Source organism: Canis lupus, chromosome 32 (genome assembly GCF_003254725.2).
Source record: "Canis lupus dingo isolate Sandy chromosome 32, ASM325472v2, whole genome shotgun sequence".
Taxonomy (NCBI): domain Eukaryota; kingdom Metazoa; phylum Chordata; class Mammalia; order Carnivora; family Canidae; genus Canis; species Canis lupus.
In genome coordinates, this window is record NC_064274.1 from 335,350 (window position 1) to 362,025 (window position 26,676).

At 36.4% G+C, this 26,676-nt stretch overlaps 1 protein-coding gene across 3 annotated transcripts in view; it reads left to right on the top strand.

Annotated features, from left to right (window-relative positions):
- USO1 (USO1 vesicle transport factor) overlaps window positions 1–26,676 on the top strand; it is an 89,870-nt gene that overhangs the window by 17,694 nt on the left and 45,500 nt on the right. For 2 of the 3 annotated variants that reach the window (XM_025427774.3, XM_025427781.3), the window contains exons 2-6: window positions 4,033–4,119; window positions 4,197–4,261; window positions 14,205–14,281; window positions 25,925–26,025; window positions 26,410–26,512. In XM_025427774.3, coding sequence (XP_025283559.1) covers window positions 4,033–4,119; window positions 4,197–4,261; window positions 14,205–14,281; window positions 25,925–26,025; window positions 26,410–26,512 — 433 coding nt within the window. Of the gene's footprint in view, window positions 1–4,032; window positions 4,120–4,196; window positions 4,262–14,204; window positions 14,282–25,924; window positions 26,026–26,409; window positions 26,513–26,676 lie in introns of those variants that run through there. The other variant, XM_025427792.3, reaches the window with a different exon arrangement.

Here is a 26,676-nt window from a genome sequence, read left to right on the forward strand (position 1 = left end):
TTTCTCTTATGCTTTCTTGTAGAAGTTTTTGTTGTTGTTGTTGTTGTTGTTTTTTAAGATTTTTGTTAACTTGAGAAAGAGAGAGAATACATGCATGCACTAGTTGGGGGAAGAGCAGAGGGACAAGCAAACTCCCTGCTGAGCAAGAAGCCAGATAAGCCCCATGTGGGGCTCCATCCTAGGACCTAAGACCATGACCTGAGCTGAAGTCAGACACTCTACTGACAGCCACCCCGGTACCCCTAGAAGTTGTATAGTTTTAGGTTTCCAGGTTTTTTTTAAAAGATTTTATTTATTTATTCATGAGAGAGACAGAGCGAGAAAAAGGCAAAGACACAGGCAGAGGGAGAAGCAGGCTACATGCAGGGAGCCTGACGTGGGACTTGATCCCAGGACTTCAGGATCACGCCTTGGGCTGAAGGCAGGCGATAAACCGCTGAGCCACCCAGGGATCCCCTGTTTCCAGATTTTTAAAAAAATAACTATTTGAGAGAGAGAAAGAGCACTTGAGTGGGGGAAGGGGCAGAAGGAGAGAGAATCCTCAAGTTGATTCCCCACTGAGCGTGGAGCCCCATACAGGGCTCAATCCCAAGACCTCAAGATCATAACCTGAGCCAAAATCAAGGGTCCGACACCTAACTGACTGAGCCACCCAGGTGGCCCTCCAGATTTTTTTTTACAATTTTACATACAGTTTGATACTTTTGCTTTAGTGGGCTCATTATTTACATCTAGTTTTACAAGTTCCTTGTTTTCCCACTTTTTATTTTAAAGGTTTTACTTATTTTTTGAGAGAGAGAAAGCAAGAGACAGAGCACAAGGGAGAGTGAGGGGAAGAAGCAGACTCCCAGCTAAGCAGGGAGTCCCATCTGGGACTCAGTCCTAGGACCCTGGGATCATGACTTGAGCTGAAGGCAGGTACTTAACTGACTAAGCCACCCAGGTGCCACTTTTTCCCACTGTTTATTAAATCATAGTATTTTCATAGCAGTACAGTTAATTGTTTGAAGTAGTTGCATAGTATACTACCAAAGAACGTATGATGATTTAGTTTTTCATCTTTTAATGGACAATTTTCAACTTTTTCCCCATTATAAATAATGCCTGAAGGTTTATTTTAAAATTCACCATAAACTTTAATTCCTGCAAACTTATTAGAAGCTTTTATAATAGATGCATTTCATCTTTATAGATTTTGAGACACACTTAAAACTAAAAATTTTTGATATGTAGTTCTGGCTTTTATTTATTTTGTATATTTTTTTATTGGAGTTTGCTTTGCCAACTTAGAGTATAACACCCAGTACTCATCCTGTCAAGTGCCCCCATCAGTGCCCGTCAACAAGTCACCCCATCGCCCCGCCCACCTCCCCTTCCACCACCCCTTGTTCGTTTCCCAGAGTTAGGTGTCTCTCATGTTCTGTCACCCTCACTCCTTTCTCTCCCTTCCTCACTCCTTTCCCACTCCTTTTCTCTCCTTTCCCCTTTAATCCCTTTCACTATTTTTTATATTCCCCGTATGAATGAAACCATATAATGTTTGTCCTTCTCCAATTGACTTCCTTCACTCAGCATAATACCCTCCAGTCCCATCCACATTGAAGCAAATGGTGGGTATTCGTCATTTCTAATGGCTGAGTAATAATATTCCATTGCATATTATATAGACCACGTCTTCTTTACCCCTTCATCTGTCGAAGGACACCGAAGCTCCTTCCACAGTTTGCCTATTGTGGACATTTCTGCTATAAACATTGGGGTGCAGGTGTCCTGCCGTTTCACTGCATCTGTATCTTTGGGGTAAATCCCCAGCAGTGCAATTGCTGGGTCGTAGGGTAGTTCTATTTTTAACTCTTTGAAGACCCTCCACACAGTTTTCCAGAGTGGCTGTACCAGTTCACATTCCCAGCAACAGTGGAAGAGGGTTCCCCTTTCTCCACATCCTCTCCACATTTGTTGTTTCCCGTCTTGTTAATTTTCACCATTCTTACTGGGGTGAGGTGGTATCTCATTGTGGTTTTGATTTGTATTTCCCTGATGGCAAGTGATGCGGAGCATCTATGCATGTGTTTGTTGGCCATGTGTATGTCTTTGGTGAAATTTCTGTTCATGTCTCTGCTCATTTCATGATTGGATTGTTTCTTTGCTGTTGAGTTTATTAATAAGTTCTTTATAGATCTTGGATACTAGCCCATTATCTGGTATGTCATTTGCAGATATCTTCTCCCATTCTGTAGGTTGTCTTTTAGTTTTGTTGACTGTTTCTTTTGCTGTGCAGAAGCTTTTTATCCTGATTAAGTCCCAGTAGTTCATTTTTGCTTTTGTTTCCCTTGCCTTCATAGATGTATCTTGCAAGAAGTTACTGTGGCCAAGTTCAAAAAGGGTGTTGCCTGGGTTCTCCTCTAGGATTTTGATGGATTCTTGTCTGACATTTAGATCTTTCACCATTTTGAGTTTATCTTTGTGTCTGGTGTAAGAGAATGGTCTAGTTTCCTTCTTCTGCACGTGGCTGTCCAATTTTCCCAGCACCATTTACTGAGGAGACTGTCCTTTTTCCAGGGAATATGCTTTCCTGCTTTGTCGAGTATTAGTTGACCATAGAGTTGAGGGCCCACTTCTGGGTTCTCTGTTCTGTTCCATTGATCTATGTGTCTGTTTCTGTGCCAGTACCACACTGTCTTGATGATCACAGCTTTGTAGTCCAACCTGAAATCTGGCATTGTGATGCCCCCGGCTCTGGTTTTCTTTTTTCAATATTTCCCTGGCTATTCGGGGTCTTTTCTGATTCCACACAAATCTTAAGAGGATTTGTTCCAACTCTCTGAAGGAAGCCATGGTATTTTGATACGGATTGCATTGGATGTGTAAATTGCCCTGGGTAGCATAGACATTTTCACAATACAAATTCTTCCGATCCATGAGCATGGTATATTTTTCCATCTCTTTGTGTCTTCCACAATTTCTTTCAGAAGCGTTCTGTAGTTTTTAGGGTATAGATCCTTTACCTCTTTGGTTAGGTTTATTCCTAGGTATTTTATGCTTTTGGGTGCAATTGTAAATGGGATTGATTCTTTGTCTTTCTTCAGTCTCATTGTTATTAGTTTAGAAAAATGCCACTGATTTCTGGGCATTGATGATTTTATATCCTGAGTTCTGTTTTTTTTTTTTGTTGTTGTTGTTGTTGTTCAAATACTTAGTAGAAACATTAGGGTGAAGTTTTATTTCTTTAATTATTTTTAAAAAATATTTTATTTATTTATTCATGATAGACAAAGAGAGAGAGAGAGAGAGAGAGAGAGGCAGAGACAGAGGCAGAGGGAGTAGGCTCTATGTAGGGAGCCGGATGTGGGACTCGATCCTCTGACTCCAGGATTACACCCTGAGCTGAAGGCAGGCGCTCAACTACTGACCCAGGCTTTCCTAGGGTGAAGTTTTAATATAAATAATTATTAATTTTAAAAAATTGTTAAGGGATCCCTGGGTGGCGCAGCGGTTTAGCGCCTGCCTTTGGCCCAGGGCGCGATCCTGGAGACGCGGGATCGAATCCCACGTCGGGCTCCCAGTGCATGGAGCCTGCTTCTCCCTCTGCCTGTGTCTCTGCCTCTCTCTCTCACTGTGTGCCTATCATAAATAAATAAAAAAAAAAAAATTAAAAAAAATTGTTAAATAACTTCCCATCTTCTACAGTACCCTGCTTCCCTCTTGGCTCAAACTGTTGCAAGTGCCGTGTTTAGAAAGCTCTGATTCTACTAGTGATTTCTCTTAATTCTTCAGTTATTTCACTTATTTAACTTCTCTTCAACCACTTCTTTTTCAAGTCTCCATGAAAAATCTGTTTGTAATATTACAAAACCACCTAAACAGTTACTTAGATTTATAAAAGATCAATACCATTACATCCCATTTGTTGATTTTGTTTTTTTGAAATTACATCGTATAAATTTAGGGGGGTACTTCATGTTTCTTTTTTTTTTTTTTTTTTTTTTTTTTTTTTGGGTATTCTGTTAATGCTATTTCGTTTTTCCATGACAGATTCAAAAACTTTGTGATAGAGTATCTTCATCTACTTTACTGGATGATCGAAGAAATGCTGTGCGTGCTCTCAAATCGTTATCTAAGGTCAGTAACACTTTATCGCTTATTAAGTTTGTTAAGTTGGATGTTAGTTACTTTAACAAAATGTTTCTTTTATGCAGAAATACCGCTTGGAAGTGGGTATACAAGCTATGGACCATCTTATCCATGTTTTACAAACAGATCGGTAAGTCTCTTTTTAATGATGTTTCTCCCTAATCTTTCTTGCAATTTTAATTAAATTGTTTTAGAATCACTCAATATTCTAGAAATGATTAACTTATCAAGGTTATTAAGTTTTTATTTTCAGTTGCTTCAGTAAATACTTATTGGGCACTAGGTGCAAACCCCTGTGCTAATAACTAAGCCTTAAGACAGACATAATCTCAGGGGTTGAGATCTTTCCATTATATAAGAATGGAATGAAGTAACTTCTCATTAACAATTGAAGATTTGGGGTGTGAATTGGGCAATTGGGTATTTTGAAATTCACTTAGATGTACTGTGATATACTGTTCTATAATGTAATATACATATGGTATATGAGTTATCTAGAGTTGCGTTTTGGAGAAATAAACTGGACTAATAGAGTGAAGTGTTAAATCTTAGCATGTCCTAAGGAAAAGGTCACTCATTCTATTTTTATCTCTTCCAGTTTCTCTTTAAGAGATTTTTATCTGCATCTTTTTTTTTTTTAAAGCTGTATTTATTAATTTGAGAGAGAGTGCATGCACATGTGCACATGCAGGGGAGAAAGGCAAGAGGAGAGGAAGAGATAGTCTTAAGCAGACTCCATGCTGAATGCAGAGCCCAACCTGGGGCTTGATCTCACGATCCTGGAACCAGGAGTTGGACACAACCAACTGCACCGCCTTAGGCACCCTACGTCTTTGGTTTTAACAGCTATGTATAGATGGCTTTCAAAAATCCTACCTCTAGTTAAATATATATTACAACCTATGACTGTTCAACAGACATTTCTACCATATCAAGATCTCTCACAGACATCTCAAATTCAGAATGTTTAAGAGTTAATTTATCTCTTGTTTTCCTGTTCCTAATTGCCTCCTTCCACCATCTTCTTCAACTGCCTTTTGACTTAAGTCCAACCTAGATGGTAGCACCTTTCCATCTTGTTTGGTACCACCAAAGAAGAGACTATAGGATTTATGCTGAACTCATACCTCCCCCTTAACCCATTATGCTCATCCAAACCAGGCTCAGGATCTCTCATGAGGTTCCAGTCAAGATTTCAGCTAGAATTACAATCATCTGAAGGCTTGATTGGGAAGATCTGATTCCAGGATAGCTCGCTGACTTTGCTGATGGCAGGAAGCTTCACAACCTCAGCATGTTGCTCTCCCTCTAAGGTAGCTTGAACATCCTTATGATATGGTATCTGGCTTCTCCCAGAGTAAGCAATCCTAGAAAGAGAGCAAAGAGAAAGCCAAGACCTTTTAGGACTTAGTCTCACAAGTCACATACCATTAATTCTATCACATTCATTTTGTTAGAAACAGGTTAATAAATAGAGTACACTTAAAAGGAGGAGAATTAAAAAAAAAAAAAAAAAAAAAAGGAGGAGAATTAGGTTTCATCTTTTAAAGGGTTGTGTATCAAAGAAGTTTTGGACATAGTTTAAAACCACCACTATCTCCAAACTGTATTCTTTGCCTCTGATCTTTTTGTCCGAAATTCAGTCTGGGCATTATAAGTCTGATGTTATAAACCTTTTTTACTTTTTTTTAATATATATATATTACTGGAGTTCAGTTTGCCAACATATACTATAACACCCAGTGCTCAGTCCGTCAAGTGCCCTCCTCAGTGCCCGTCAACAAGTCACCCCATCGCCCCGCCCACCTCCCCTTCCACCACCCCTTGTTCGTTTCCCAGAGTTAGGTGTCTCTCATGTTCTGTCACCCTCACTCCTTTCTCTCCCTTCCTCACTCCTTTCCCACTCCTTTTCTCTCCTTTCCCCTTTAATCCCTTTCACTATTTTTTATATTCCCCGTATGAATGAAACCATATAATGTTTGTCCTTCTCCAATTGACTTCCTTCACTCAGCATAATACCCTCCAGTCCCATCCACATTGAAGCAAATGGTGGGTATTCGTCATTTCTAATGGCTGAGTAATAATATTCCATTGCATATTATATAGACCACGTCTTCTTTACCCCTTCATCTGTCGAAGGACACCGAAGCTCCTTCCACAGTTTGCCTATTGTGGACATTTCTGCTATAAACATTGGGGTGCAGGTGTCCTGCCGTTTCACTGCATCTGTATCTTTGGGGTAAATCCCCAGCAGTGCAATTGCTGGGTCGTAGGGTAGTTCTATTTTTAACTCTTTGAAGACCCTCCACACAGTTTTCCAGAGTGGCTGTACCAGTTCACATTCCCAGCAACAGTGGAAGAGGGTTCCCCTTTCTCCACATCCTCTCCACATTTGTTGTTTCCCGTCTTGTTAATTTTCACCATTCTTACTGGGGTGAGGTGGTATCTCATTGTGGTTTTGATTTGTATTTCCCTGATGGCAAGTGATGCGGAGCATCTATGCATGTGTTTGTTGGCCATGTGTATGTCTTTGGTGAAATTTCTGTTCATGTCTCTGCTCATTTCATGATTGGATTGTTTCTTTGCTGTTGAGTTTATTAATAAGTTCTTTATAGATCTTGGATACTAGCCCATTATCTGGTATGTCATTTGCAGATATCTTCTCCCATTCTGTAGGTTGTCTTTTAGTTTTGTTGACTGTTTCTTTTGCTGTGCAGAAGCTTTTTATCCTGATTAAGTCCCAGTAGTTCATTTTTGCTTTTGTTTCCCTTGCCTTCATAGATGTATCTTGCAAGAAGTTACTGTGGCCAAGTTCAAAAAGGGTGTTGCCTGGGTTCTCCTCTAGGATTTTGATGGATTCTTGTCTGACATTTAGATCTTTCACCATTTTGAGTTTATCTTTGTGTCTGGTGTAAGAGAATGGTCTAGTTTCCTTCTTCTGCACGTGGCTGTCCAATTTTCCCAGCACCATTTACTGAGGAGACTGTCCTTTTTCCAGGGAATATGCTTTCCTGCTTTGTCGAGTATTAGTTGACCATAGAGTTGAGGGCCCACTTCTGGGTTCTCTGTTCTGTTCCATTGATCTATGTGTCTGTTTCTGTGCCAGTACCACACTGTCTTGATGATCACAGCTTTGTAGTCCAACCTGAAATCTGGCATTGTGATGCCCCCGGCTCTGGTTTTCTTTTTTCAATATTTCCCTGGCTATTCGGGGTCTTTTCTGATTCCACACAAATCTTAAGAGGATTTGTTCCAACTCTCTGAAGGAAGCCATGGTATTTTGATACGGATTGCATTGGATGTGTAAATTGCCCTGGGTAGCATAGACATTTTCACAATACAAATTCTTCCGATCCATGAGCATGGTATATTTTTCCATCTCTTTGTGTCTTCCACAATTTCTTTCAGAAGCGTTCTGTAGTTTTTAGGGTATAGATCCTTTACCTCTTTGGTTAGGTTTATTCCTAGGTATTTTATGCTTTGGGTGCAATTGTAAATGGGATTGATTCTTTAATTTGTCTTTCTTCAGTCTCATTGTTATTAGTTTAGAAAAATGCCACTGATTTCTGGGCATTGATGATTTTATATCCTGAGTTCTGTTTTTTTTTTTGTTGTTGTTGTTGTTCAAATACTTAGTAGAAACATTAGGGTGAAGTTTTATTTCTTTAATTAATTATTTTTTAAAAATATTTTATTTATTTATTCATGATAGACACAGAGAGAGAGAGGCAGAGACAGAGGCAGAGGGAGTAGGCTCTATGTAGGGAGCCGGATGTGGGACTCGATCCTCTGACTCCATGATTACACCCTGAGCTGAAGGCAGGCTCTCAACTACTGACCCAGGCTTCCCTAGGGTGAAGTTTTAATATAAATAATTATTAATTTTAAAAAATTGTTAAATAACTTCCCATCTTCTACAGTACCCTGCTTCCCTCTTGGCTCAAACTGTTGCAAGTGCCGTGTTTAGAAAGCTCTGATTCTACTAGTGATTTCTCTTAATTCTTCAGTTTATATGACTTATCTCTTTAAATCTCAGGTCGATATCATAGGTGTTCAGGATGGTTTGAAAGTTTTCTAGGTAAGTTGGTGGGGCTGGTGAGCTAAGGACCCTACTCCTCCACCAGCTTGCTCTGACTTCCCTTTTTTTTAACTTAATGCCTTTTACCAGCTCAGTGAAATGTGAGGTCTAACGTTTTTTGTTTTTTTTAAGGTTTCATTGATTTATTCATGAGAAACACAGATAGGCAGAGGCATAGGCAGAGGGAGAAGCAGGCTCCCTCCAGAGAGCTTTATGCAGGACTCAGTCCAAAAACCCTGGGATCATGACCTGAGCCAAAGTCAGATGCTCAACCACTGAGCCACCGAGGTGCCCCAGGTCTTTAAACAAAGCAAAGCAGATAAGCTTTTTAAAAGTGTTAGTATTGCTTGTTTAACCTCAGAGCCTCTTTTTTCAGTTATATTTCTCTAATACCCAGCTGTTCGTTCATACAAGTTAGGAACTTTCCTCTTTTCAGACAGTACAACCCACATTGGCTATGTTTTCTTTTTTTTTTTTTTTTTTTAAATTTAAGATTTTATCTATTCCTTTTTTTTTAATTTTTTTTAATTTTTATTTATTTATGATAGTCACAGAGAGAGAAGGAGAGAGAGGCAGAGACATAGGCAGAGGGAGAAGCAGGCTCCATGCACCAGGAGCCCGATGTGGGATTCGATCCCGGGTCTCCAGGATCACGCCCTGGGCCAAAGGCAGGCGCCAAACCGCTGCGCCACCCAGGGATCCCTGGCTATGTTTTCAAAGCCAAATAATTCTAATACATTTGAATAAATGCTTTGGATGTGTTAGGACTGTTTTATTAACATCGTATTGATTAACTGTGGTAAGCAGAATAATAGCCCCCCAAGGATGTTTACATCTCAATTACCACAAACTGTGAATCTTACCTTGGAGGGCAAAAGGGACTTTGCAGGTGTGATTAAGGACTTTGAGATGGAGAGATTATCCTGGGTTATTCCGGTGGGTCCAGTGTTAATCCCAAAGTTTCTTAGAAGTGGAACAGGAATGCAAAAGAGGAGGTCAGAATGACGTGATATGAGAAGATCTCCACTTGTCATTGCTGGCTTTGAAGATGGAGGAATGGGACCGACCACTAGAGAACTGCAAAAGGCACAGAAACAGATTTTCCCCTAGATCCTATAGAAAAGAAGGCAGCTCTGCTGAGACCTTGATTATTGTCTAGGGAGACTCATTTCAGACCTCTGGCTTGCAGAACTTTAAGATAATATATTTGTATTGTTTGAGCCATTAAGTTTATGGTAATTTGTTATAGCATCATTTGAAAACAATTATAGTAAACTAAAGTTTGTTATCTGCTTTAAATAATATTCCAAGTTAGAGAAAATGGATCTTAAGATGAAAAAAACTTGTGTAATGATTATACATACATATAATTTATATTTTTTTCTTTTTTATTCCATGTATACATTTGGTCATTGGGACTTAGAAAGTTAGTAATGAAATGACTAACATCTCAGTATGGAAAATAGAATACTCCCTGTAATGTAAGGTGACCTTTATTGTCGTTTTAAGTGCACAGCTAAAAAATGTGTAGATATTAGATATTCTTGATATAGAGGTAAAGAAATTGATTTTTAAAAACATTCACTGCACATTTACTTAGTGTCAGGCACCATGCTTAGAAGTAAGGTGTACCATTAACTGGTGAATGTGCAAACTCATAATTGTATCATGTTAAGGGCTACTTGGTGTTTTATTGTGCCTCTTGGACAACAAAGCTGAGCTTCTATGAGTTGCATTCCCTTCTTGTATTTCATTCCCTTTCTTGTGCTAAATTAAATTACCTTTCAATTTGCCTGATACTTTATTGCTGTTTCCAAAGTGTTCTGAGTTCTTTTCTTTTTTAACTTCCTGAAATGCAAAGGTCTGTGCTCCACACCCATCTCTTTCCAAGTCTCATCTTCATTACTGTGTTTTTGTTTGTTTGTTTGTTTTGTTATTGTTTTAAGTAACCTGGGGCTCTAACTCCTGACCCTGGAGACCAAGAGTTGTATCCTCAACGGACTGGACCAGCCTGGCACCCCTCTTCATTACTGTTTTACACTTCTTCTCCTGGCTTTTCCAACTAACACTCTTAGAATTCTTCCACTGAATCCTCTTCATCCTTGGCTGCATCATATAGAGTATGTTCCCTTTCTTGACATGGCTTGAAACACTCCCTCTGTCCATGAATCTGCTTCTCTTATAGTCATGCTGGGGAGAGACTGTTCATTCTCATAAATCCTACACTCAGAGCCTGAAAGTTGTCTAATGTCTTAGTTTCTGAACCATGACACCTAGATAGTAATTTTAAAAATTGAGATATAGGGTAGCCCGGGTGGCTCAGCGGTTTGGCGCCGCCTTCAGCCCAGGGTGTGGTCCTGAAGACCTGGGATCAAGTATTGGGCTCCCTGCATGGAGGCTGCTTCTCCCTCTGCCTGTGTCTCTGCCTCTCTCTCTCTGTCTCTCTCATGAATAAATAAAGAAAATATTTTAAAATAATAACTAAAATAAATTGAGATATAATTTGTATACCATAAAGTTCAGGCTTTAAAAGTATACATTTCAGTGGATTTAGTAATTCTCAGAGTTGTGAAACCATCACAACCATCTAAATCCAGAACATTTTTTTTCTTTTTTTTTTCCTAAGATTTTATTTTTAAGCAATCTCTACACTCAACATGGGGCTTGAACTCAACAACATAGCTAGCCAGGTGCCCCAAAATCCAGAACATTTTCATCACATCAAAAGAAATCCTGTATCCATTAGCCATCATTTCCTGTACCCTCCTCCCTCCAATGCCTGGTAACCCCTAATCTACTTTCTGTGTCTATAGATTTTTAGGGCTTTCTGTCTTGTCTTGTCTTCTTTCTTTCTTTCTTTCTTTCTTTCTTTCTTTCTTTCTTTCTTTTCTTTTCTTTTCTTTCTTTCTTGGTTTTATTTATTTATTCATGAGAGAGAGAGAGAGTCAGGGACATAGGCAGAGGGAGAAAGCGAGAAAGAGGCTCCCCATAAGGAGCCCAGTGTGAGACTTGATCCTGGACGCCGGGATCATGCCCAGAGCCAAAGGCAGACGCTCAACCTCTGAGCAACCCAGCCATCCCTTAGTGGTTTCTTTGAGACAGGAGGGGCAGAGGGAGAGAGAAGAGAAGGAATCTTAAGCAAGCTCTACACCCAGGACGAGCCCAACTTGGAGCTTGATCTCCCTGATTTCATGACCTGAGCCGAAATCAGGAGTTGGTCACTTAACCACTTGAACCACCCAGGTATCCCTGTGCCTGTAGGTTTGACCATTTGGGACATTGTGTATACACGGAATCATGTAATATGTGGCTTTTGTGTCTGGCTTCTTTCACTTAGTACATTATTTCAAGGTTCATCCATGTTGTAACATGTATTAGTATTTTATCCCTTTTTATGGCTCAATAGTCCATTGTAATCATGTACCTCATTTTGTTTACCCATCTGTCAGTTGATGAACATTGGGGCTATTTTCATTTATTGGCTATTATGAACAGTGCTGCTATGAATTTTCATGTACTAGTTTTTATGTGAACGTGTGTTTTATATATAAGAATGCAACTGTCAAGTCATGCAGTAACTCCATGTTTAACTTTTTTTTTTTTTTTAAGATTTTTAAGATGTAGGGATCCCTGGGTGGCTTAGTGGTTTAGTGCCTGCCTTTGGCCCAGGAAGTGATCCCGGAGTCCCAGATCGAGTCCCGCATCAGGCTCCCTGCATGAAGCCTGCTTCTTCCTCTGTTTGTGTCTCTGCCTCTCTGTCTGTGCCTCTCATGAATAAATAAATGAAATCTTAAAAAAAAAAGAGAGATTTTTAAAATTTATTTATGAGAGACACAGACAGGCAGAGACATAGGCAGAGGGAGAAGCAGGTTCCCTGTGGGGAGTCTGATGCAGGACTCAATCTCAGGACCCCAGGATCACCTGAGCCAAAGGCAGATGCTCAAGTACTGAGCCACCGAGGCATCCCTCCATGTTTGACTTTTTGAGGAATTGCCAAACTTCCATAGGCTTGCATCATTTATGTTCCCACCAGCAGTGTTTTTGAAAGCCCAGTTTCTCCTCACCAACATTTGTTACTTTTTTTTTTTCCTTCCTTTAACAGCCACCTAATGACTGCAACTTGGTGTCTCATTTGGTTTTGATTTGTGTTTACATAATGACTAATTATTTTGAGCACTTCTTCATGTGTTTTTGACCATTTGTATCCTTTTTTTTTTTGGAGAAATGTATGTTCAATCCTTTGCCTGTTTTTTTCTTTTTCATATTTTTTATTTACTCATTTGAGAGAGAGAGAGCGAGTAAGGCATGAGCAGAGGGGAAAGTCAGAGGGAGAGGGAGAAGTAGGCTCCTCCCTGAACTGGGAGCCCGACACAGGGCTCAGTTCCAGGACCCAGGATGATGACCTGAGCAGAAGGAAGATACTTAATTGACTGAGCCACCCAGGTGCCCCTTTGCTTATTTCTAATTGGGGTACCTGTCTTTTTATTTTTCCTGATCTTAGGTGGAAAGAGTACAGATTTTCACCATTGCATCTAATGTTCTGGGATTTTCATAGATTCTCTTTACCATTTTGAGTTCCATTTCCTAGTTCCTTAATATTCTCTTAAAAGTTGCTTCTCAAAATTTCTCAAAAACAAAATAAATAATAATCTTTATAAGTAGTAATTTTTACAGGTGCCTGGGTGGCCCAGTCAGTTAAGCATCTGCCTTCTGCTCAGGCCATGATCCCTGGGATCGAGCCCCATGGTGGGCTCCCTCCTCAGCAGAGTCTGCTTCCCCCTTTCTCCCTGCTTGTGTGTGCACTTGTGCGCTCTCTCTCTCTCTGTCAAATAAATAAAATCTTTTTAAAAATTAATTTTTAAGACCTACTTTATTTGAGATTTACATCTTCTGATTGTGATCCACTTTGTCCATCATCTTTCATTTATCACTCCTAATCATTTCTTTGTATTCACTGAATCTTTGTGACCTGTGTCTCGCTCCTGCTCTCTACTCTAAATGCCATCATCATCCATCATGCTTTCAAAATTTGTTTCAACAACTACAGTCTCATATTCCTTGGTTTTATAAATAGTATATTTACCATTAAGCTTTTGTTTTGATTGTGTGTTTGTTTGTTTGTTTTTAGAAAATAAAGTGTAGGGCAGGGAAACAAGTTCTAGTAGTCCAACTAGGGATAACACTTAAATATAAATATCACAAAACACATATATAAACATAAACACATACCCATAGAATTACTTGGATTATACTAATTTTGCTGATTTTAAAGTTGAATTTACCTTACAAGTTTATTTATAAGTTGTTTTTAAAATACATATATAGACCACACAGGAATGTATATGTATTTTTGTTTTTTTTGTTTTTTTTTTGTTTTTTTTTTGTTTTTTTTTTGTTTTTTTGTATATGTATTTTTGGCTAAATGGAATCATTCTGTACATTAAATTTTATTAAAAAAATTTTATATTTAATTTTTTTCTACTGGCATTATATGAAGGGTGTTTTAATAACCATGTCATTAAACATTCTTTAAAATACTGTATTTCGGGATCCCTGGGTGGTGCAGCGGTTTAGCGCCTGCCTTTGGCCCAGGGCACGATCCTGGAGACCCGGGATCGAATCCCACGTCGGGCTCCCGGTGCATGGAGCCTGCTTCTCCCTCTGCCTATGTCTCTGCCTCTCTCTCTCTCACTGTGTGGCTATCATAAATAAATAAAATAAAATAAAAATTAAAAAAAATAAAATAAAATAAATAAAATACTGTATTTCATTGCTGCTATACTTTTTTTTTTCTATTACACATTTAGGTTACCTCTAATCTTCCACTACTTTAAGTAACCTTTATATATTCTTTAAGTTTGCACTCTGATATTTTCTTAGCATAGATTTTAGATTAATGTGTTATACAGTCTTGCTAAATAACTATCTAAAAATGGTCATAAAGTTTGCACTCTAACTTTAGCAGTTTATAAGTGTAATAATTTCTTTTTTATAGTTCGGATTCTGAAATAATAGGTTATGCCTTGGATACACTATACAATATAATATCTAATGATGAAGAAGAAGAAGTAGGTAAGTTTGTTATGTTTTTTTTTCTTTTATTGTGTTTTTCTGTGCTTAAAATAGCATATGCTATATGTCCTGGAATTGTACTAATTTTGCAGGTTTTAAAGGTAAATTTATTCTATAAGTTTATTTATAAGGGTTTTTTCTTTTTTAACCAATAAAGGAGAGACATAGGCTTAGTCCTAGAAAAGTATTTAAAATGATTGCTTTGAATGTTATTTGGAGATGGACTCAGAGTCTTTTTTATAAAATATCTTCTTTCTTTCAAGAGTCAGATGCTTACAGAGTACCTAGGTAGCTCAGTTGGTTAAGCATCCAACTCTTATTCTCAGCTCAGGTCTTGATCTCAGGGGTCAGGAGTTCAAGATCTGCATGAAAAAAAAAAGCACTTAACCAACTGAACCACACAGGCATACCTTTTTTATAATGTATGTGTGTGTGTATATATATACACATATATATAAATGTATATATAGATAGATTTTTTATTTATTTTATTAGAGAGAGCGCGATAAGAGTACGAGCAGACAGAGGGCAGAGAGAGGGAGAAGCAGACTCCCTACTGAGCAAGGAGCCCCAATATGGAGCTCGATTCCAGGACTCTGGCATCATGACCTGAGCCAAAGGCATTTTCTTAACCAACTGAGCCACCCAGGCATCCCTATAAAATATTTTGCCCACTTTTTGTGTTTGGTTTTAGTTAGACCGGATGAATATTAGTAATTTTGGATTGAATAAATCATTTTTGGCTATTAAAAAAACAAACTTTTATGTTATTATCTGGTGAGCAATATGAAATTAGAGGGATTTTCCCTCATAAATACTTAAACTTTTAACATAAACTTTTGTTAATTTATAAAGAGCAACAACTTATTAAATTAGAAAGTTTTTTTATATTAGTCTGGTGTGAAATAATACTAATCAGTTCAAAATTCACACACTTTGGTACATCTTTCTTTTCCTATTTTTGTTTCAAATTACTTACATTTTAAAAATAAACTAGTCTGTCATTTTACTTTATTGTCAGTATGCAAAATACTTAACTAGAAGTCTACATACATTTCTTTCTATATATTGTAAAAAAGCATGTTCATTGAGTAACATTTGACAGGGCTGTTGAAGAATGAATTCTTCACATCAGATTGGCTGTTGAAGGGGCATAGTGGGTGTTTCATTATTCTAGACAGCCAGAAAGATGGGCATATTTGTGTATTTCAGAAGTCTAATTTAGATTATAGTTATAAGACCTCTTAATTCTAAGTAGGCAAATTATAAAGTAATGTAGATAATTATAAGTTTATACATATATTATTATGATAAAAAAGCAGAAATAACTTCACTGAATATCAGTAATAGGAACATTTGAAGGGATCCCTGGGTGGCGCAGCGGTTTGGCGCCTGCCTTTGGCCCAGGGCATGATCCTGGAGACCCGGGATCGAATCCCACGTCGGGCTCCCGGTGCATGGAGCCTGCTTCTCCCTCTGCCTGTGTCTCTGCCTCTCTGTCTCCCTCTGTGTGACTATCATGAATAAATAAATAAAATCTTAAAAAAAAAAAAAAAATAGGAACATTTGAAACTGGGTCATGTCAAATGGTCACAATTTTTTGGACTTAAATATCTTTTCTTAAATATTTTTCTGTGATATCTAATTTACAACTTTATAAATTTCTCAGGGGTGAAAAAACTTTCTTTTTTTTTTTTTAAGGTTTTATTTATTTGAGAGAGAGAGAGCATGAGTGGGGAGGATGGGTGGAGGGAGAGGGAGAAGCAGACTTCCCGCTAAACAGGAAGCCCAACATGGGGCTCTATCCCAGAGACCTGAGCAGAATGCAGACACTTAACTGAGCCACTCAGGCACCCTGAAAAAATCTTTAGTAAACATGATTTGATACCCATGGAATAAGAAGCTGTCAGTCAAGGATGATATTTGAATGCAATATACACAAGAACACACTTTGAAGAAAAAGACACTTATCTTCCTAGTTATTTCTTAGATGAGAAAATTAGGTGCAACACACCTGTTAGAACACATTAAAATAAAAGACATTTTCTTTCTTTTTTTTTTTTTTTTTTTTTTTAGTTTCAGATTAGAATTTAGCTCTTTTTCTAGTCTGTAGCAGATAATTTTTGTGTTTTAAAAAGTTGTGTAGCAGCAGTATTTTTAATTAGGTGGTTTTTCCTCATTATAAATTTATAACTTAATCGTATTTAGAGTCCAATTTTTTGTTTGTCTCTGTGTTTGGGCTCTTTATTTTTAATTCAGCATCCAAAAATGATTATTTGGACAAAACAAGATAAACAGTTCTTTGGTGAAAAAGTGGTAGAATCACTTTTTCTGGGGAAGATTAAAATAGGAACTTAAACTATGTTCTGAAAATGTGCTTATCCTGAAAGTTCCAATTTAAAAAAATCTAGATATTGAGAAATATGCCCTTCCATTCCATTATTGATACTTTTTCTCTACTATTTCATCAATTCTTTGCTGACATAATGAACTCCCTTTTACAGTTCTTCACCTTGAGGATATTTACAGTCCTTTATTTAATAATAAATCTGTCTCACAATCCTGAATATATAGTATATGCTATATTTCTTTCAGGCTGTATCAGATATTTGAATAAAATGGTTGAGTCTCTTCTTCAAGAGATTTTATTGCTTATTTGACATTTTTAAGCTCTTATTTATTTTATTGTAAATATTCAACATAGAAACTGTTTTCTTCATTGTCCACTTTTTATTTATTTTTGTCTACCTTTTCAGATGATGTGGAAGGTAAAAGATTGCATTTACATATGCTTGATGCTTTTAGGCATAATTCCTGGTAATATAAAAGGCACTGTCAAGTGATTATTTTTTCTGGTTGGTAAAAAAGAGATTTGTTTCACTATATAAGAATTCCCTAATTAAAGGGAAATGTTTGATAATCTGATAACTGCTATTAATTTTTTCTGTAGCTACTAAATTTATTTATTGTCTAGAACACAGAAAATAGTGCATCTTTAAACAACAGTAAAGCCTTTTCTCTGGCAGGATAGCTTATTCAAATTACTTGTTTGTATACTTCTTAGAGAAAATTTTTAAGAATTTTTATTTAAAAATAAAAATGTTTGAAAAAAAAATAAAAATGTTTGAATATGTATACATACATATGTATATATATAAATTTTACATGTATTCAACAAGAACTGAAAAGGTATTCCAGGTTAGAAAACACTTATATATTGATATTGTCCCTTTAAAATAATGCATGCACAGTGTTTGGTTAGTGACATTTTTTATATTAACTCGTAGAACTCACCAATATTGTTTTTCCTTTTTCTGGTAGTCTGTTTCAAGTTCCATTTATATTTAATATTAATATTTCTTTTCCTCATAATTAAAGTAATGACATTTTATTTTATTTTGTTTTGCCATTTTTCCTGAGAACCTTAACTTTTTAAAAATGAGGAAGGGAATATCCTTATCTAAATAAAATAGGTTTAAAATAGTATATAACAAAGTTAACTGTACTTAACAAAAAACTAACTTATTAAAGTGTTATTATAACATGTATAGCCTTATATATAGCTATATAAAGTATATAGCCTTACCTTTGTGACATTTGTTTTTTGTTTTGTTTTTTAAAGATATTTATTTTATTTATTTGAGAGAGAGAGCAAGAAGGAGAAAGTGTGAGCCAGCATGAGTGGAGGAGGTGTAAAGGGAGAAGCAGACTCCCCGCCACGCAGGGAGCCAGATGTGGGAGTTGATCCTGGGACTCCAGGATCATGACCTAAGCCAAAGGCAGATGCTTAACTGATTGAGCCACTCAGGAGCCCTCTTTGAGACGTTAGAACCCCTTGTTTGAAAGCAGAAAATACCAAAGTTTTATGCCTTTACTCTTGTGAAAATAAACTGATTTCCTTACTAGGTAATAGATTTTAGTCGTAGTTGTTTCCATTGTTGTTTCATCATTTTTGGACAGAGCTTTAAAATCTACAGTGCTTTCGTGTCCATTATCTTATTTGAGCCTCAAAGTAGCCTGTGAGGTAGGTGGTATTTTTCTCTTTTCTAAAGGTGAGAAAAATTAATTTAAGATGAAAAAATAGAAGCCCAGAGATCATGTAATGTATATAATATCATCTAGTAAGTAGGATAACAGTAAATTTTTTTTAAGATTTATTTATTTTAGAGAAAGAGAACATGAGCAGGAGGGTCAAGGGAGAGGGAGACAGAATCTCAAGCTGACTCTGTGCTGAGTGCAGAGCCTGACTTGGGGCTTGATCTCAGGACCCTGAGGTCGCAACCTGAGCTGAAACCCAGGAGTTGAATGCTTAACCAATGGTGCCACCCAGTGCTCCAACAATTTTTTTATTATGCTTTTTTTTTTTAAGTACCCCATAGATTTGTTTTCCTTTTGTTTTGTTTCAAATTTTTATTTAAATTCTAGTTTGTTAAATAGATTTCTGATTTAATACATAATGACCATTTTTCTGACTAGATTATCTTTAGTAAGTCTTATAATTTACATAACTAGTTTATGGAAGATTTAGACAAACATTAAAAATACAATGTGCTTGTTTAATTGAGCACAGTGTCAAAGATTACTTGATACTCCTTCACCATGAGTTAGGACTACTTTTACTAGAATATCTCTTTCTATAAAGCAGTGTTGTCTTCTGTAATATGGTTATGAACTTGATATGGAGTAGAATTCCAAAACAGGGTCAAGAAATGTTTTTTTGGTTTTTCCTCTCTTTTTTTTTTTCCTTTGAGAAAGAGAAAGAGAGCATGTGAAAGTGCATTTTTCAAGTGGAGAAGTGGAAGGAGAGGCAAAGGGGAAGAGAGAATCTTAAGTAGGCTCCAGGCCCAGCACAGAGCCCTACTGAGATTATTACCTGAGGCAAAATCAAGAGTTGATCTCTTAACCGACTGAGACTGAGCCATGCAGGCATTCCCCCCAGAAATGTTTTAAAATATTATTTATATTTCTGGAGAAATTAAAACTGTAAATAAACATTTGAAGAATAAAAATATATATACATATTTTGTTTAAAGCCAGTCATATAAATAGGACTAAAATATTTCCAGAGGTATACAATAAGGACTTGTAAGAAAGCAATCTTTAATTTGATAGAACCATCTTAGATTTATGTTCACTATAGTAACAAAGTACCATTTAGTTGGAACAGTACCATTTAGATTCTTGGAACAGGATTATATTTTACTAGTTCAGTTCAAAACATTGATCTTAATTATATACTGTTAAGCCGCAGTATTTTAAGGAGTTTACAGAAAAAAAATCAAATGTGTTAACTCTTATTCTTGCCAAGTTTTTAGCTTGTGCTCAATGCAGATATTGAATTAAACAGTTTCTTGGGTTAAACTTGCATTTCGTAAGGTGTAGCATAAAAGTCTCAGAGTCCTCTGTATTAAAAGGGCCCATAGTTAAATAAACTTTACATACTGTATTCCTCTCTGAAGCATCACAAAATTTACATTAGTATATTAAGTGCTGAGAATTCTGCAGTAAAGAAACCTATTCAACTTTGTTTAATACAAATACATTTGTGCAAAGGCAGTTGTTTTCATCAAATACTTGATAACATGCCACACTGTCCTGCATTTTGAGAAATAACTAACCGAGGCTTAAACCCCTAGCTTAGTTATTTGCATTTATCCACATAAAAACTTTTCACCATTTTAAAAAACATTTCATAGGAAGAATTCATTAAGTCCATATGTTTTTTTCCCTTCCATTTTAGATTAGTTTTAATAATATTCTCCCAAATTCAATGATTTTTATTTTGAGCTTTTCTCTAGAGATCAACAATCTTTTGGCCATAGGGCATTGTCTGTCTTACAAGCAAGGTTGTGTGACCCACTTAATATTTGAGATAATTTAAATAAGTTGCCAGTATTACAAATTGGGAGCTTTCTTTTTTATTTTTTTATAAATTTATTTTTTATTGGTGTTCAATTTGCCAACATATAGAATAAATACCCAGTGATCATCCATCAAGTGCCCCCCCAGTGCCTGTCACCCAGTCACCCCAACCCCCCCCCCACCTCCCCTTCCACCACCCCTTGTTTCCCAGAGTTAGGAGTCTCTCATGTTCTGTCTCCCTTTCTGATATTTCCCACTCATTTTTTCTCCTTTCCCTTTTATTCCCTTTCACTATTATTTATATTCCCCAAATGAATGAGACCGTATAATGTTTGTCCTTCTCCGATTGACTTATTTCACTCAGCATAATACCCTCCAGTTCCATCCACATCGAAGCAAATGGTGGGTATTTGTCGTTTCTTTTTTTTTCTTTTTTTTCTTTTTTTTTTTTTGTATTTGTCGTTTCTAATGGCTGAGTAATATTCCATTGTATACATAAACCACATCTTCTTTATCCATTCATCTTTCGATGGACACCGAGGCTCCTTCCATAGTTTGGCTATTGTGGACATTGTTGCTATAGACATCGGAGTGCAGGTGTCCCAGCATTTCATTTCATTGCATCTGTATCTTTGGGGTAAATCAGATTGGGAGCTTTCACTCACATGAGATTTTGGGAGGGGGGGGTGTGTTTTTTTTTTTTTTTTTTTTTTTTTAAGATTTTATTCATTTATTTGACAGCACAAGCAGGGGATGGGGCAGGCAGAGAGAAAGAAAGAGAGAAGTAGGGGAAAATGCGGGGCTGATTCCCAGAGCCCTGGGATCATGGCCTGAGCCGAAGGCAGACACTTAACCAAATGAGCTACCTAAGCACCCCTCACATGAGATTTTGGATTTTTAGATTTCTATTTTTTAAAATTCTGAAAACTGATGACAGCTGGGCCTGCATTCCCACTTGGCAGTCAATTGCTGCTTCCTATAGGCAGGGCATATACTCTCCAGCCTTCCTGTTGTCTTATAGCAGCCTGCTTCACTCACATATATTACTGTCTTCCCCTATAGTTGAGTTTTTATTCTCCACCATATATACAACACCGAAATAAAAACCAGATTTGGATTTCTTCTCCCTCACAACAGCTTTTTTTTTTCTTTTAAGATTTCATTTTATTTATTTATTAGAGAGAATGCAGGTGAGAGTGCAAGGGAGGTGGGCAGGGAGGGGAAAGAGAGAGGCAGAGAATTCTAAGCCCAAGGCTGGGCTCTCTACCCCACAACCCAAAATCGGGACCTGAGCCAAAACCAAGAGTTGGATGCCTACCTGACTGGGCCACCCAGGTGCCCCGTAACAGCATTTTTGAAGTATAATTGAAATATAATGATTGCACATAAGTTACAATATGATGAGTTTTGACATATGTATAAACCCATGAAACTGTCATCACCACCACCAAAATAATGAACATATCCAGAAATTCCCTTGTGCTTGTTTGTAATCAATCCCTCTTCATAGGCCTCATTTAGTCACATATCTGCTTTTATTGCTGTGGATTACTTGGCATTTTTCTAGAATTTTTTATAAATGAGACCATACAGTATATACTTTCTTCTTTGTTTGTTTTTTGGGTTTTTTTTTTTTTTTGTCTGACTTCTTTCCTATAACATAATTATTTTTATTTTCATCCATGTTTATATCAATAGTTAAATTTTTAAAAATTGTTGAGGGACACCTGGGTGGCCCAGCGGTTGAGCATTTGGCTCAGGGCATGATCCTGGAGTTCCGAGATCGAGTCCCACATCAGGCTTCCTGCATGGAGCCTGCTTCTCCCTCTGCCTGTGTCTCTGCCTCTCTCTCTCTCTCTCTGCGTCTTTCATAAATAAATAAAATCTTTTAAAAATAAATAAATAAATAATTGTTGAGTATGATTCTGTTGTATGAATATACAGCAGTTTGTTAGTTCATTCCCCTGTTGTTGGTCATTTGGGGTTGTTTCTGGTTTTTAGCTATGACATGTAAAGCTTTTGTGAACATTCACATACAAGTCTTTGTGTGGACGTATGTTTTCATTTCTCTTCAGTAAATACCTAGGAGTAGAATGGCTAAGTGATGTAATAGGTGTATTTTAGCTTTAGAAGAAATTGCCAAACTTTTTTCAAAGTAGTTGTACCATTTTATATTGGAATGTGCATAAGAGTATATGAGAGTTCCAGGTCCTCCACATCCTCTCCAATACCTGATATGGTGAGTCTTTTATAATTTTAGCCATTCAGGGCACCTGGGTGGCTCAGTCGGTTAAGCATCTGCCTTAGGCTCAGATCATGATCTCCAGGTCCTGGGATCTAGCCCCACATCAGGTTCCCTGCTCAGCAAGGAGCCTGCTTCTCCCTCTTCCACTCCCCCCTGCTTGTGTTTCTCTCTCTCTCTCTCTCTGTCAAATGAATGGATGGAATCTTTGAAAAAAAAAATTTTTTTAGCCATTCTAATAGGTGTGAAATAATATCTCATGGTAGTTTTAATTTGTAATTTTTTAATGAATAATAATATTGAAAACTTACATGATTTTTTTTGTTTTGTTTTGTTTGTTATCCATGTAACTTTTCTTTGGTCAAGTGTTTATTCAAATTTTGGGGGTTTTTTTGGGTTATTTTTGTTTTTTTTTTAATTTTTTTTTTTGTAAATTTTTATTTATTTATGATAGTCACACACAGAGATAGTCACACACAGAGAGACAGAGACATAGGCAGAGGGAGAAGCAGGCTCCATGCACCGGGAGCCCGACGTGGGATTCAATCCCGGGTCTCCAGGATCGCGCCCTGGGCCAAAGGCAGGCGCTAAACCGCTGCGCCATCCAGGGATCCCCTTTTGTTTGTTTTTAGTGGGTTTTTTTTTTTTTTTTTTTTGTCTCATACTTGAGTTGTAAGAATTCCTTATATATTGTTTGTTTTTTAAACATTGAAGGCTCTTTTTCTTTTTTTTTTTAAGATTTATTTATTTATTCATGATAGAGAAAGGCAGAGACACAGGCAGAGGGAGAAGCAGGCCCCACTCTGGGAGCCCGACATGGGACTCGATCCCGGGACTCCAGGATTGTGCCCTGGGCCAAAGGCAGATGCTAAACCGCTGAGCCACCCAGGGATCCCCTCCTTATATATTCTAGATACAAATTCTTTGCAATGTTTATTTCACAAATACTTTCTTCTAGTTGATTTTCTGAACACTGTATTTTGAAAAGCAGAAGTTTTAATTTATTGATTTTTTTAATTTTATAATTTAGACTTTTCTATTTATGAACTCTTTGCTAAACATAAAGTAAATAAGATTTTCTCCTATGTTTTCTTTTAAAAGTTTTGTAGTTTTAACTCCTGTGTTTAGGTCTTTGGTTTCTAGTTTTACACTTGGGTTTGAGCTAGTAAGTCTGTTTCTGGACTTTCTATTTTATTGGTCTGTGTGTCTATCTTTTTGCCAATCGGATACTGTCTCGCTTACTTTAACTTCATAATCTTGAAATTATGAAGTAGAAGTCCTCTAGCTTCATTCCTTTTCAAAGTTCTGTTCGCTCTTTTAGGTTCTTTGCATTCCCTTATCTTAGAATCACTTTGTCAATTTCTACCATAAAAGGCTGACTGAGATTTTGATTCAGATGCTGTTGAATCTGTCGATTGATTTGGGGGAAACTGACATCTTAACACTATTGCACCTTCTAATGCAGGAACACAGTAATATGTTTATTTAGGTCTTCCTTTGATTTCTTTCAGTACCATTTTGGAGCTTTCAAAGCATAATTCTTATACATCTCTTGTCAGATTTATCCCTAAATCTGTAACAGTTTTTGGTGCTGTTTTAAGTGGTACTATTTTTAAGTTTCGGTTTCTAATTTTTCATTGCCAGTATATAGAAATGCAGTTAATTTTGTGTATTAACCTTATATCCCATAATTATGCTCGCCTCACTTGTTAGTTCTAATAGCTTTTTTATAGATTTCATAGGATTTTTACATAAATATATCACTTGTAAATATAGTTTTATTTCTTCCTTTCCAATCTGTTATGCCTTTTATTTCTTTTTTCTACCTTATGCCACTCCTGTACAGTGTTGACTAGAAGTGGTAAAAGTGGATATTCTTGCCTCTTTACTGCTCTCAAGTGGAAAGAATTCAGTCTTTCACCATTAAGTATGATGTTAGCTGGAAGTATTATACGGATGCTCTTTATCATACTGTTCTGTAACTTTAAGTATCATTTATATGGTTAGCACTCTCATGTGTATGTCCAACCCAAACTTCTCTAATGACACCTAGGGTTAGCTTTATCCAACTGCTTACTTGGTATCTTTACTCAAATCTTTATAATGTGTCACATACTTGACGTGTCCAAAATGAAACTTCTCTTTGTAATCAGCTTGTTTCTTCACAGTGTTTTTCGTCTCAGTAAATGGTAAATTTCAAAAAAAAAAAAAAAAAAATTATTACCACTAAGATCTAAGACATTCTTACTGCTTTCCTTGATTATTGCTTTTTGTCTCTATTGATTATTGTCTTTCTCTTCCCCTGGTTCCCCTGACATTCTGTTCTCAGCACAGCTGCCAGAGTAATCCTTTCAAAATTGAAGTTTTTTTAAGTAGTGTAGTTTGAAGGCCTGAAAACATTTAATTCCTTTACTGACACGAGATAAGAGAAATATTTCCTGGAGTTTCTGAAGGCTAAACCCAGCATATTTGGGTACTTAGTATTGAAAAACACTTCTACTTTTGCTCTCGTCTTTTTTCTACAAATAATTAGATGTGATCATCACTGTCACTGTTGGATTGTTTTTGCTTTTCCTATCATCTGGTTTTTTTTTTCCATTTCTAAAGTATATTAATATTAAAATCTCACATTAGAAGAGAACTATTTGAGGGGTATTGACTGCCAGCTCCACTGGTTTATAGTCACTGCCTGGAGCAATATGTGGAAAAGAGTTAGTTGTGTCTGGCATGGGTGAGGGAATGGGAGTAGTATATTTGCTATCTCTAAATTGCATATATAACATAGGCAGATTTTAAATGATTATTTACTTTGGTAATTATTGCTTCAGTTTTTAGTGGTCCTTTATATTTTTTTGACATTGAAACAATACGTAGTTTAATCTAAAGACTGTTAAGTCTTAAAGGACAATTATAAAATAATTTAAGGAATAAATGTAAAATTAAATGTCAAATTCTGATTTTATTGCCAATTAACTTTATAGTATACATATATATGTTAATTTTTTGAAAAAATACTGAAGAATATGCAGATGATTGGTTTAATTTTATAATTAAATTATTTAACACAGTAACAAGTCAACAAGGACTCTATGTTCAATAATGTTTTTAGAGGGAGGGAGGTTTGAAGGTATAATTTATACACAGTGAAATTTACTCTTTGTATTTGTATAGTCCTATGTGTTTTGGTAAATGTGAATAATAGTGTAATCTCTATCATACTTGAGATAGAATATCTCTGCCACTCTACTAAGCTCCCTTGTGCCCTAATTAGAAGTTTAACCTAAAAAAAGTCTTTGAAAAGATGTGAAAATCTAGATGTCTTTTCTTTGAATATCATATTTAAACATTTAAAGAATAACTTTTATTTAAGTGACATTGAAAATTATTTTAAGGATAATCTTTCCAGCATAATTGTGCTATCACGACCGGCCACACTATTCTAAGAAAATTATCATTTCTACTTAGTACCCTCAACAAGAAGGATACTTTAAAATAACATAGCATCATATTGAAATAACATTTTTCTTTGAATATTACAGAAGAAAATTCCACAAGGCAGAGTGAGGATTTCGGAAGCCAGTTTACAGAAATTTTCATTAAGCAGCAGGAAAATGTCACTCTCCTGTTATCTTTATTGGAGGTAAATAAAGAATCTTGGTGTTTTTGTCATCTTAATAAGTTTTTGTTTGTTTTTTACCTTTTGAGTGTTACTGAGGAAGCACATACGTACCTTTTTAAGGTGAAATTTGTTGTATAATTGCAAGAGATTCACATGCATGTTTTAAGGACTATAATTTGTAAAAATATTGTCTGCTTATTTCCATTTTTATTTCACCTAGTCAGGAACAGTTTAATCAATTTATATTAACTATTTTCTTTTTATCGCTTTTTATTTCTTAAGTTACTTGTTAAAAATTTGCCAAACTGTGTTTATTTGTAGTTTTTGGTAGTACTATTAGTTGAAAAAAAAATTTTTTTTAATGTAAATTACATATGCTAAATATTTTAAATTCTTATATTACAGGAATTTGATTTCCATGTCCGCTGGCCTGGTGTGAAGCTTCTTACTTCTCTTTTAAAACAGCTAGGACCTCAGGTGCAGCAAATCATTTTAGTCAGTCCCATGGGTAAGTGACTCATCTTAATTTTTTATTTTATTTTTTATTTATTTTTATTTATTTATGATAGTCACAGAGAGAGAGAGAGAGGCGCAGAGACAGGCAGAGGGAGAAGCAGGCTCCATGCACCGGGAGCCCGATGTGGGACTCGATCCCGGGTCTCCAGGATCGCG